This window comes from Sciurus vulgaris, assembly GCF_902686455.1.
Source record: "Sciurus vulgaris genome assembly, chromosome: 6".
In the NCBI taxonomy this organism is placed as follows: domain Eukaryota; kingdom Metazoa; phylum Chordata; class Mammalia; order Rodentia; family Sciuridae; genus Sciurus; species Sciurus vulgaris.
Genome location: NC_136466.1, coordinates 71,782,770 through 71,796,162, shown reverse-complemented (window position 1 = coordinate 71,796,162; position 13,393 = coordinate 71,782,770). Strand labels below are relative to the sequence as shown.

General features: G+C 45.2%; 1 protein-coding gene across 5 annotated transcripts; it reads left to right on the top strand.

Annotated features, from left to right (window-relative positions):
* The first annotated feature begins 4,931 nt into the window (after positions 1 to 4,931).
* PURA (purine rich element binding protein A) lies at positions 4,932 to 12,810 on the top strand. 5 transcript variants are annotated; one of them, XM_079143983.1, is made up of 2 exons: positions 4,932 to 4,950; positions 11,542 to 12,810. In XM_079143983.1, exon 2 carries the CDS (start codon positions 11,692 to 11,694, stop codon positions 12,661 to 12,663), a length of 972 nt encoding a protein of 323 aa, XP_079000109.1. In that variant the 5' UTR covers positions 4,932 to 4,950; positions 11,542 to 11,691; the 3' UTR covers positions 12,664 to 12,810. The 5 variants fall into 5 exon arrangements, with proteins under 5 accessions (XP_079000109.1, XP_079000107.1, XP_079000106.1 ...); XM_079143981.1 differs by lacking the exon at positions 4,932 to 4,950 and adding an exon at positions 5,416 to 5,731; XM_079143980.1 differs by lacking the exon at positions 4,932 to 4,950 and adding an exon at positions 5,416 to 5,865.
* Positions 12,811 to 13,393: the final 583 nt, after the last annotated feature.

Below are 13,393 nucleotides of genomic sequence, written 5' to 3'. Positions count from 1 at the left end.
ACCTAATGACCACTTTTATGTCTTAAGAAAAAAAAATGCATACGTAGATATCAAATGAGATGTTACCTGAATTACACCTGAGTAACTTTGTGTGGCATAAATTGTTCCCAATTCCTGGAACACCTCCCCAAAATTTCTATTACAATTTGGGATCTCTGTTCAAATGTTACCTTTTCAGAGAGACTTCCTTGATCACTCTATGTAAAATATCAAGTGGGAGGCATGCACATATATATTCACCACAATCATAGAGAAACTCTTTTTTCCCTTTCCTATTTTCTTTTTATTCTTTGCATATATCACTGACATCATATTACATGTTTATTCTACTTGAGCATTTAAAACAATGTCTGGTAAATAGGTATTTAATGAATATTGTTCAAAAAAATGACTCAACAACAAAAGGTTTCAAGAATTAGTCCTGATATAGCAGGTTACATGTACTTCCCAGAAGGAGGTTCAAAGAAAAAAACCATGAATACATATTTTTTAAAGAATCAGCTGTACTATTTATGTAAATATCTATTAATGATATTCCAAAATAGTGATTTTAAAACATTTCTTCATCCTACACATGCTTCAATATTGATTACTATCTAGGAAGTAAAAGTTTATCATTACATTTATATTTAATTAATTAATTTTGAGCACTTAAACAGACAAGAAGAAAAAGTATACTCAAGGGCTGGTGTTGTAGCTCAGTAGCAGAGCACTTGCCTTGCACACATGAGGCACTGGGTTTGATCCTCAGCACCACATAAAAAAATAAAGGTATTGTGTTCATCTACAACTAAAAAAGAAAGAAAAAGTACAATCAAAAGATAAAAATAGGGGCTGGGGAGAGAGCTCAGTTGGTAGAGTGCTTGCCTTGTAAGCACAAGGCCCTGGGTTCGGTCCCCACCACCCCCCCCCCAAAAAAAAAAAAAAAAGATGAAAATAATTTCAACATACAAAATAATAAAGAACTTACTTTGTGTTTTTCACTTGGAGTAGTCTCTTGATTTTTCCCCAGGCACATATTACTCACCATAGATAGAACTTCTACTGATCTTCATCTAATTGCAACTTAACACTGCACTAGGTTGTAAGTATGGTCTGGGTTAGCTTCAGAAGTCAAAGGCATATGTATGTATGTTTGTATGTATGTATGTATTTAGTCTTGATCCAGATAGTAAAATGGCAGCACATTGATATTCTAAAGTAAACAAGCAAAAGAGTTTTAGGGTCATCCTAAAAGGTACAACAAAGTCCAATAATGCTTTTCAGTTCAGAGACATTATTTTGAAAAGCCCATCTCTAACTTCATTCACATTTTAGTTCTGATATTGGAATTGCTTTTAAAAAGAAGGAAATAAAAGTGAAAGGTGCAAATAAGAAGTTGGGACACATTTGGAAAAAGTATCAAGATTAACCATCATTTTCAAATTAATATACTTGTAAGCCTACAAACTGACATTCCATTGATCATGGTAAATATAAGACAGTAGTATTATTTTGACATCGGCTACTCCCCCCCACTAGGGACTGAACCCCAGGGGTGCTCTACTACTAAGCAACATCTCCACCCTTTTTATTTTTCCTTTTGAGACAGGGACTTGCTAAATGCCAGGCTGGCCTCAAACTTGTAATCCTCTTGCCTTGGCCTCCCAGTGGTTGGGATTATAGGCATGGGCCTCCCTGCCTGGCAAAATTTGTACTTTTTCTTCCCATTCCTCTTAATTGGAAGAAAAAAAAAATCCATCAGCACTTCAATGCCTTTCAAACTGTTATCCCAGATTTTGCAAGTATTTTCTGTTAAAATTACTTGAAAAAACAATGCAAATTAAGATTGTAAATCTGGTATGGTGGGGCAAACCTGATCCCAATAACTCAGGAGGCTAAGTAAGGCAAAAGGATCCCAAATTCAAGGCTAGCGTCAGCAATTTAGTAAGACCGTGTCTCAAAAAGTAAAAAAGGACTGAGAATGTAGTTCAGGAAGAAGATACCCCTGAGTTCAATTCCAGTACCACACACACAAAGAATATTTCCAACAGGAAGAGGAACCCCTGGAATAAGATGAATTAGCACACACATTTGTGTCAGGTGCTACATACTATTGACTCCAGGATGGGAGTGGGTGTGTCAAAAAAAGAAGTCACACAACTGATACCAAAAAAGATCAGAGACTCATAAATTACATAAAATTAATACATAAAATCTGATAAATGAAAGAAAGCTTAAAATTACTGGTCCCTTTGCGCTCAAGTTGCACATTGTTATCTAGTGAGTTTTATCTGAATAAACAGATTTTGGTGATATTGTAGGTAGAAGGATGAAGAATGATTTTCCCCAGTTCTATTCCCATAACAAAGAAGGCCTGCTTACCTGCTTAGGAGAACCAGTGCAATATCATGTTAGCATTTAAGGAGCAAAACCAGTGCAATATCATGTTAGCATTAAAGATTCACTTCAGTAACTCCCACACCAACAAAGAAAAATCTGTTCCTCTTCTAATTGAAAATTCAAAATTGCTTGCATAATCTATTGTAGGGCACATAGGAGCTCTATAAGTTTCAGGCTTCTGACCCTCGTCTTCAAGTCCCTAAACTGGACTAAAACCAGATAAATGCCTGAGAAACCACTTCGCACCCTAAACACGTGCAAACTTTGTTCAACAGAACATTTTACTGCCAAAATGGTGCTGGCAGAAGTTTGGAGCAAGGCCCCCAGGCTGCATGATCTGCTGGCACCAGAGAGTTTTAAAATCTTAACTTAATACTGTTGAGTTTAAGAATTACCAATTTGCTTAAGACTCCTCCCCCAGGTTTGACTTGAGAAAGATGGAAGCTATCACTGAGAAAAACTTTATTAACACTTTATTGTCTATGCAGAAATGATTTCCCACTCCTGATTGTCATACCTTTATATTCCTTGGTGGTTGTATTTACACAGTAAATCTAATGCAGTTCATTTTTCAATGCTTGTAAATTCAATTTTATTGGATTATTTGGATGAAGGGGAACTGGAAGAACTACTATAAACACACAAAATTAATTATGACAAAGTTCTACTTAGAAAATACTTAATCCAAATAACTTTCATATATCATAATTTATTATCCTCAAAAATGTAGAAGAGGGGCTGGGGTTGTAGCTCAGAAGTAGAACATTTACCTAGTACATGTGAGGCACTGGGTTCTATCCCCAGCACCACATAAAAAATGAATAAAATAAAGGTATTAAAATGAAACTTTAAAAAAATGTAGGAGAGATTAAGATACAAAATTACTTATAAATTGCTACCATTTTACATCTGGTTCACCTTGTCTTCTCACTTTCTAAATTTGAGTGATGGTAGTTTGCTTGTATGTGAACAATATAGGAAGCCAGGAAAGAGTCAAGTTCTCTTCAACAAGGTCAAGTGATAAGGAGTCTATTTGGGATCTTCATAAGCCCAATGGTGTTTAAGAAGAAAAACTGCACCTGAATTTGAAAATTGTAGTTAGAGAACTGGCAATTATACAACTAGCAACTTAATTTATATTTGATAAATATGAAGCATTGAGAAACCATGGCTTACTTCAGAAAGCTATATTGTGTCATGTTTCAATTAAGAGACCAGACTTAAAGATGTTACTTGCTCCTTACACAGTTAAAAAACAAAGTTTTTTGAAACTTTACAATCTTTTCTCTCAGAGGCTCCATAGCTTTTGTGGTTTTGCTCCTCTAGAACCTCCTAGGTGTTCTAATTCTCAGCTCCGATTTCATATTTTCACCAGCTTCTAATCTCTGCAATTGGAAGCACTGAAGGCAAAATATTCTTTAGGATATCAAGTTGCAGAACAGTGTAGTTTTAGATATATATAGTAGTGCTGCCACCTAAAGATGAGGTGAATAAAGAAGCAATTCAAGGAAACGACCCATCACTCTTAAACCAATCTCATTTTCTCACCTCTTACTAGGGATGAATATTTTGTTACTGTTGAAAGTATGGACTTGAATTGTTTTTCAATAACTTATTGCTGAGTCGTGATTTTCTAAGGCACAAAATTTCAAACTCAAAAATTTCTCTATGATTCTCAGCAGTTAAGCACTACCTATAATATATAAGACGGAGCATCAATAGAAACCTGAAAGAAACCCCAATTGAGGGACTGCTGGTTTAGTTGACAAAGTAAGCAACAGACCTGCTTGCCCCTTCACACCTCAATCCTACTTGCCTGGTAGGATTCACTACATAAACTTCTTAGAAGTTTAGTGAATTTAAAAGTATATTATTGAGGGGAGGGAGAGTGGCAGTATTGAGGATTGAAATAGTATATTCATTTATGTATATGTCAAAATGAACCCCACTAATTCTAATGTACTAATTAAAAAGTCTACTATTGCCTAAGGAAAGGGCGTTTTGTGGTGTATTTACGATGTAACTTCAAAACAAAATATAATCAGTTATTTAAGTTGGGGCAGTGTCTCAATTTTTGAAAACCGTAGGTTGACTTCTTTAAGATCTATTTAAATAATTACAAAGACGATGCAGTTTTTATTTTGAGGAATTGTTAGCTGATCGACGTTGCGTCTACATACATAGTACTGCAAAATTAAAATGTGACGGCATAAAAGACTTACCATGCACCAAAAACCTTGTCAAACTTTGTAAGATTGCAAGAAAACTGTCCTAAAGGACATTTTATAATTCAGCATTTCGCCTTTGCGCAGCAATTTATGAAAATTGTCAGCTCTTTTACTCTCTCCCTATCGGCCCAAGGACGCATAAATAATATTTATCAGTTTTGCCCTTAGTCACATTTCCTCAAAGGGGCCCAGCTTCACCTACACGGCGTGGGAGGCTGGGCAGCAACCCCACATTTCCTGTCGAGAATTCCTGAGGCTAAAGCCTGAACGTGATCTAGCCTTTCTTCTTTATGCTAATTCTGCCCTTCCAGCCCCTCTCCGCGGGTGTCTGAAGGCCAAGGTGAGACCCTCCCGGGAGATGAAAGGCCTATTGCCGCCAGAGGGAGGGGGCGGAGGGCAGCGGCTGCTGAGGAGGAGGCTGTAGCCGCAGCGACGTTATGGGCCTTAACTTGGAGCTGGCGCAGGCCCTTTGGGGTTCTATTCCCGACTGAGGTTGGCCTCGGCCTTCAAAAGCCCAAAGAGATCTAAGTTCTCCTTGGACTCTGGGCTGTGAGCGAAGGAAGTGCAAGCAAAGTGGCCCCAGACAGCACCCTCCTCAGACGCGCCCCAAGGCCTGGGCCGCGGGATGTTGACGCGCCAACGGCGGAGAAGGCGCGCTCACGCGCGAAAGAGACAGAGGGAACGCGCTCAGCGGCCGCCGTGGCTGCAACTGAAACCTAGGGACGCGAGAGCTGAAGGCGCGAGCCACGGAGGGGGGTGGGGAGCGCGGAGCGCGCGCTGACGTCGCCTGGAGTCACGCACGGAGCGCCGGGTTACGCGCCGACGTCTGGCTGCCACGACTTGCCGTCTGCGGCGGCGGCGGCGGCGGCGAGCGGATCCCGCAGGGGAAGGAGGAGGAGGAGGGAGAGCCAAGGGGGCTGTGAGTGAGCGGGAGAAGCAGGGTGTGAGCCGGACTTGCCCGCGGGAGGGAGAACGAGCGAGAGCCGAGCCAGCCATCCGAGCCGCCGCCTCCTCCTCCTCCCTTCGGCGTCCCGCCCCCGCCTGCCAGCCCGCCCTCCTTCCTTCTCAGCCCGCAGAGCCGGAGTGAGGCGCAGCTCGGCTCGCGCCGCTGTCCAGGACAGGTGTGCGCGCGCGCGCCCTCCTCCCCTCCCCCCTTCCTCGCGCCTGCCTAGCGCCTGCCTCGCGCGCACCCTCCCTCCCTCCAGACTGCGCCCTCCCTCACCTGCGGCAGGACAGCGCCCGCCCGCCCGCCCGGGTAAGCCCCTCGCGACCTTCCTTGCTACCGCTGACACAGCTCGAGGTGTCGCCCACCCCGTCCCCTTTAATTGCCCTCTCAGCCCAGCAATAATGATTGTACCATTGCAGACATCCCGCACCCTTCTTCTTGGGGACCCAGGCAGTGTAGCAACGCCCCCCCCCTCCGGCCTCGCACCCAGGAACGAATAAACCCCCTCCACCTCTGAAACAAAACCAAAATAACATCCCCCATTTCTTTTAAAAAATCCTACACCCGCAGGCGCTGGAGACCACCAGTCATGCCTTTTCTTAGCAATCCCTGAGCCCCATTTCCCCAGACCATCTTCGCCCCGGGGCCTGGGACAGCGCGCTAGACGTGGCCGACACTCCCTGAACGGCAACACAGGAAGGAGGGGAGAGAAAAGAAAATTCTGTAATTTAGATTCCACTACCAACCAACTCCTCCTCTCCACTGTTTCAAACCTACCCCCCCCACACACACCCATTGCATACACCCGCCCTGGATGCGTTGTTTAAAAAAAAAAAAAAAGCCAAAACAACAACAAAACCCCCCCATTGATGCTGACATCGCAGATGAAGACAGGCCCAAGGATGGGTGGCCCGAACCAGGCATTTTTACCGCCCCACAACCTCCTCTGCCTTTGTTCGGGGGCAAAAGGAATCGATACGAAGCTGGAGGGTCTTCCTTTTGAGCGACCGTGGGCTATGATATTTTAAGGGAAGGAACCCGATCAGTATTTCTGCCATAAGCCTGAACTTTGGTAGAGGCCCCGAGAGACTGGTTGGGTAACTTTGATTCGTAACTGTCGACCCCAGAATAAATGCCACCTTCATTTTCGTTGCCTCTGCGGGACTTTCTTGACGGTTCTACTCGTTCTGATTTGGGACCTTTACGTTTCTGTCGGGCCAGGGGCTTATGGAAAGCTCTTCGCGACGTTGTCTGTGCTTGTGTCCCGTGTCCTTGGTAGGGTAGTCCTAGTGTTTTACAGTAGGCTGGATTTGTCGAATTTGGTTTGACATCTTTTAGTAGACTGTCAGGGGGAAAAGGAAATGTGGGGATTGTTTCGAGACCCCTCTCTGCCCCCGCCCAACTGACGTTTGAGAATTGCGGTTCTGGAAATTGGAGTGTTGACTAGAGTGTGGAGAGTTGCTGATTTCATTCCTTTGGGCATAGCACTAGTAAAATCATTTAAGTATCAACCGGAAGAGAGGAAGCTTTTGACATTTGAGTCAGTTCTGTTTGGACCTTTTGGGTAAATGTCGGGTTTTCTAAATCTTTTATCGAATTTAGAATGTGTGTTAATTTTATTTAATCCTTTTACAAATGTTTAAAATGAAGACATTAGGGAAATGCAAAGGTTCTATCACATGAATTGTTCTCTTCAGATTTTTAATGCTTCATATCCTTAATCCTAAACATTAGTAAAGCATTGAAGAGGCATAATTTTCAAGAATAGGTGAGCCATAGAAAGGGGACATGCTTTTTAAAAAATGATTCGTGGAATGCTGGTATTATGAGATGATGTTGTTAAATGTTAGGATTTACTTCAGGGTTTCCTTTAACTTTCCTGATAGATATAGCCATGAGAAGAAATGGGTAATTTCTACACTTTGAACATTTACAGTACAACATTTGTGTTAATTTTAATGGTTTGGGTATTGAAGATAATTGTCTGGTTTAACCCAAGTAACACTTGAAAACAAGTTTAATGTTCACTTTTATTTTGGAAATTTGTGCTTTGGTTAAGTACTAATGAACATGTTGTTTCTGTTGGGAACTCTAGAATCAAAAGGGTTTACCAAAGGTAGATACCCTCTCTTTCCCAAGTTTAGTTTATAAATATGGGTTGATTTTTGACTTTAAGAAAAACAGAGCTGAATTAGATTATTTCCAAATCACCTGTAGTTCAGGATGAGAAGAATTTAGACGTTTTTCCTTCTTCTTCTGCCGGATGTCTGTTTTCTTGTGCAATTTTTTTTGTGACTAACAGTTTGCTAAATACATAGTGAGATTAAAAATAGTCTCTATGCTCTTTAAAATGTGTGTATAGTATTAATGAAATAAAAAAATCTAGAGATGTTTATCAGGTTTTTAAAATATAAGCAAGTTTTTAAGAGAAGGAATATTTTTGATGATTTTTCATTAACATGGATATTTTGCTGCATATTAATTAGCTGCATGTTATATTTCGTTTCCATTTTGTCTTTCCTGCATTGTAGTGAAATTGTAAATTTAGTTTTACAACTATTTGTTTTAAAGTAACAAATTCAAACAGCTGAATACTAGAATAGGTTTTTTATTCGAGTTAGTATATTATTTAGGTAACTAATAAAATGGCTAGTAGCCTTTTAAATCCACAATTTTATAATGACTCTTCAATGTTACAATACTCATATAACTTTGAAATTCTACTTAAGGTCCTAAACTTTTTCAGACTTTTCTACAAGTTAATATTCATTTCTCCTGCACAGCTTTTCATGACTGCTGTATACTGTAGTCTAATGAAGCCACCTTTTACTTCCTAGTCTGAGAAAAAGCCCATACTAACAGGCTTATCTTGAAATTAACTCTATTTTCAGTAATGAAAATATGCTGTCTCCTTTATTATTGAACTGTTTTGGGAAAGGCATTAGCCTTGTTACTTTTTAGATACATGTTTAGGAGAGAAACTGCCATAGAAGGGCAGAAATCTTATACATATGATGAGTAGTATAAAACAAGTAGTATTTATGTGGCAAGATCCAGGTCTCAGTCATTTGCTGGTTTTTGACTTAAAACTCTCAGTTTATGTGTGCAAATAATATTTAACTTATGTTCTGTCTAGAAACTTAATCAGTTGCCTCTGCATTGGGGAACTAAAGTAAATTCCTGGTGACAGTCGCTCGCGCGCGCGCCTCTCTCTCTCTCTCTCTCTCTCAAATCAGGGCATTCCCAAACTCAAACCGCTTCAGAACTCCCTAGACATAAATGTTTGGGACAGAAAGCAAGAAATTTAGACCACGAGGTTGGGCACTTTTGAGCCTAAGGCTTCTATCCCTGGTACAGTCATTGTTGGCAGGGACTGACAGGCGGTCTCCCTTCTTCAAAATCTCATTGATCTTTTTGCTCTCATTAAGGGACAGGAGTTTGGTTTATTGTAAGACAAACCCTTGAGGAAGAGCAGCAGCCTTTCTAGATCGGACTTCAACAGACCTTAGCCTTTGTTTACAGTTGGTATTTATATAGAGACCCTGCCACTCAGCCTTTATGTTCGGGGTCTATCCAGGGTCCTGATCACCTCTGTGTGAGTCTGGAGGAGACACTGCTTCTTCACACATGTATTTTTGTGTAGTAGAAGTACTCTAAAAGTTCCTGTGTATCCTTCCCAACAGACTGAGGGATAGAGGAAAGAGTGCAGAAAATAAAGCACTGAGGGAATCTATACTGATAGAGGCTGCCCCCAAATTTAAAATGTATTTATGGGGCCCAAAGCCTGGGTTTCTATCTCATAGAATGTGCCTCCCCTTTAGGAAGCGATTTCAGAGACCACTGGACATATGTACATGGTTTTGAGGCTGTATCATAGGACTACCCCAGTTTGCTCTTTGGTAGCCAGGGTTCTTTGCCCTGTTTCTTCCTCTTTAATGGGAACTAGTGAACTTCAGCCCAGAGCTGAAGAAGCTAACGCTGAGTAGAATGGGGCTCTTGCTAAAAGAAAACGGATGTTATAACTACCTAGCAGGCAGGTTTGCCCCCAAAGTGAAAGGATATATTATGGGACTTTGAGGGCTCAGGGATTGACAAGGCTTATGCCCTAGACTGTTCTTGGTTTCTTGATCATTAGTCTTCACTTTTGGGCAACCATGTAGTCATTTTGTTTCAATAACTAAGAGTGGGGGAGGCAGGTCTCCTTACTTTTGAAGTAGAGGAGATGTTCAATGGGAGTGGAAACCACCAATGGAAATAGTCACACTCTTTAAGATCCGAGGCGAGGCGGCAATCCTTGCTTGATTAAGCCAGGAATAAGACTGCACGATCTGTGTTCTCAGCCCTCTGCAGAAGGTGATGAGGAGTATGGGGGCATTGGTAGGGGTTCCCTGGAAATAGGCCTTAGCTTTCTCACAACTGTGAGGGCTGCACACTGCAGTGAGAGAGTTATAAGCATCCACTACCTAGCTGGGAGTTAGAAAATAGGGCCTAGATTATATATCAGATCTGGGAAAAAAAGAAACCAATTATTTCTGAGTCTCCTCTTTACTCCTCAGACCTTTTCTGTTATCAGAGAAGATCCCCTTTAGCTGTCACAGTCCAAAGAGTCATTGGTTAATTAATGGTCGGTAACGTAGCTGTCTGCATAAAACCCAGCGGTCATTTAATGTTTGACTTTTTGGGGGTGAGGCCCTCCTTGACACTTACAAGTTTCTGGGAGGAAGAGTAAAAGGGGCAAGCGAACCTGCTTTAATGAATCCCGTAAGGAACTGCGTTTCCCAGGAAATTCCTGACATTTTTAGCTCATGAATTTCCGAAAGCCTGCTTGGTTTTCGCCTCCATTCTGGGTCCTTCCAGAGAGGAAAAAGAGTGGGGTAGGGTCTGAATGCCCGGCAGGGCCTGGTTCATCCGCAGAGCTGGCCAGCAACCCAGGCTAGGCTCAGCCCTGAGCAGGGTGCCCCCCTTCCCCAAATCTCGGAAGGAGGAGGGGGAGGCAAGCAGACTGTCTTGGTCCCAAGGGGGGGCTGGTTGCAGGTTTTTGGGTGAGCGTGGGGTTCCTTTCTGATTACTATTTGAGAGTAAGGGTAGAGCCTATTGGAATAAACACTGCGGGCACCCCAGCCCTGGTGCGGCTACTGTCCTCCGCCTGGCTCCCCCCCGCCGGTGAGTGCGCCCGCCCGCCCGACTGTGCGGGGCTGCGGTTGGGGGGAGGGGGAGCGGGATCATCTGAGGCCAGAGCCGCTGCCGTGCGCGGGGAGGGGGAGCGGCGGGAGCGAGGGGAAGGAGAGGGGAGAGACAGGCTAGGTGTCTGCTGCTCCGAGCCACTGCTGCCGGCGCCCGGTTCTCATCCCCAGCAGCCCCCTCTGCAGCTAAGGGTTACCACCGCACCACCTTCTTTTCCTCTCCTGCTTCTGCGGCCAGGGCTCTGCGGTAGGAGACAACCTAGCTGGGTGGCAGGCGGGCCTGTCTGGGTTTGGGTCTGGGTCTGACTAAGGCCCGCATGGGAGGGGGTGGCTGTGACTCGGTGTCCCTTCTCTGCAGTGGGCTATACTGCGCTGCGCAGGCCCCTCCCCCCGCATCCTCTCTCTGGGGTCACTGGAAAGCAGAACTCAGTCTTGCTCCTTGTGTTTAGAATGGCAGACCCCTTCTCACCCCAGTCCCCCAACTCCTTGGGCCAAGGCCGCGTAAGGTCTGGCCAACAGCGACAGCCACAGTGGTGGTGGTGGTGGCATTGGCGGCGGCGGCGGCGGCAGCAGAGCTGCGACGCGGCGCGTCCCACTCCCTCCCCACCCCCAGCTGGGGGTGTAGAGTGAGGGCTAGTGGTGGGCGCCGCCTGGCGGGCGGGCGGACAGGGGGCTGGCATTGGGGAGGGGGCTCGGGTCACGTGCTGGCGGGCGGGTGGGCGCGTACAGTAGGGCGCCCTGCTACTGTACTGGGGAGTCAGTGCCCTGTTACCGGGTCTCGTCTGTCTCGTCTCTCCCGCAGATCTCGCGAGAGTGGCTGACTGGCTGTGGGGGTTGCGGCGGCAGCAGGCGGAGCCGGGGAGGGAAAGCAGCGGCGGCTGAGGCGACTGAGGCGGCGGGCGGAGCGGCAGGCGGCGGCGGCGGCGGCGGCGCGGCGGCGGAGCGCAGCATCATGGCGGACCGAGACAGCGGCAGCGAGCAGGGTGGTGCGGCGCTGGGCTCGGGCGGCTCCCTGGGGCACCCGGGCTCGGGCTCGGGCTCCGGCGGGGGCGGTGGTGGCGGCGGGGGCGGCGGCGGCAGTGGCGGCGGCGGCGGCGGCGGGGCCCCGGGGGGGCTGCAGCACGAGACGCAGGAGCTGGCCTCCAAGCGGGTGGACATCCAGAACAAGCGCTTCTACCTGGACGTGAAGCAGAACGCCAAGGGCCGCTTCCTGAAGATCGCAGAGGTGGGCGCGGGCGGCAACAAGAGCCGCCTCACTCTCTCCATGTCAGTGGCCGTGGAGTTCCGCGACTACCTGGGAGACTTCATCGAGCACTACGCGCAGCTGGGCCCCAGCCAGCCGCCCGACCTGGCCCAGGCGCAGGACGAGCCGCGCCGGGCACTCAAGAGCGAGTTCCTGGTGCGCGAGAATCGCAAGTACTACATGGATCTCAAGGAGAACCAGCGCGGCCGCTTCCTGCGCATCCGCCAGACGGTCAACCGGGGGCCCGGCCTGGGCTCCACGCAGGGCCAGACCATTGCGCTGCCCGCGCAGGGGCTCATCGAGTTCCGTGACGCTCTGGCCAAGCTCATCGACGACTATGGAGTGGAGGAGGAGCCGGCTGAGCTGCCCGAGGGCACCTCCTTGACTGTGGACAACAAGCGCTTCTTCTTCGATGTGGGCTCAAACAAGTACGGCGTGTTTATGCGAGTGAGTGAGGTGAAGCCCACCTACCGCAACTCCATCACCGTGCCCTACAAGGTGTGGGCCAAGTTTGGACACACCTTCTGCAAGTACTCGGAGGAGATGAAGAAGATTCAGGAGAAGCAGAGGGAGAAGCGGGCTGCCTGTGAGCAGCTCCACCAGCAGCAGCAGCAGCAGCAGGAGGAGACCGCCGCTGCCACTCTGCTACTGCAGGGTGAAGAAGAAGGGGAAGAAGATTGATCAAACTGAATGGAAAAAAAACCCACACACACGCACACACACACACACACACACACACAGCCACACACAGAGAAAATATACTGTAAAGAAAGAGAGAAAATAAAAAATTAAAAAGTAAAAAAAAAAAAGAAAAAAAAAAAGAAATAACTGTTAACTCCAAGGGAGCACCACCCACAGAACCTCCACCAACTGACAGTTTCTCTTCTTGACTTGCCACCCATCGCTGGATGTTGTCCACTTTATCCACCATATAAAACAGTAAGCAGCTGCTAAAAACAAAAAACAAAAAAAAAAAATACAAAAAAGTAATAACATTATATGAACTGTGTTTCCTACTTGATTAAAAAATATAAAGAACTGAGTGTTTATTTCCCTAATTAACCAAGAACTTTTGTACACGTTTAAGCTATTATTATTAAAAGTGTTTGCAAAATGGTCAAGATTATAATATTGCTGAATTATATAAAAGTCCTTTTCATGTTGAGCTAACATTTGACTTTAGCACAAAAAAGAGATATTTTAGAACACGTAAAATAATATTTTTAGTTTTTCTCATTTTGTTACCAAATTTCAAACCTTACATGGAGGTTATTATAGTATATTTGACACCCTATATACCTGTGATTAGAGATGTGTATATATATGAGGGCTAGGCATGCTGTGTGTCTGAGCTTTGTCTAAATGTTATGCAGAAGTTTGTAGAGTTAAAGGTACGTAGGTTTAATTCATG

Bases quoted from the DNA above. Each gene is read 5' to 3' on its own strand.
- PURA (XM_079143983.1), top strand. From the start codon at position 11,692: ATGGCGGACCGAGACAGCGGCAGCGAGCAGGGTGGTGCGGCGCTGGGC.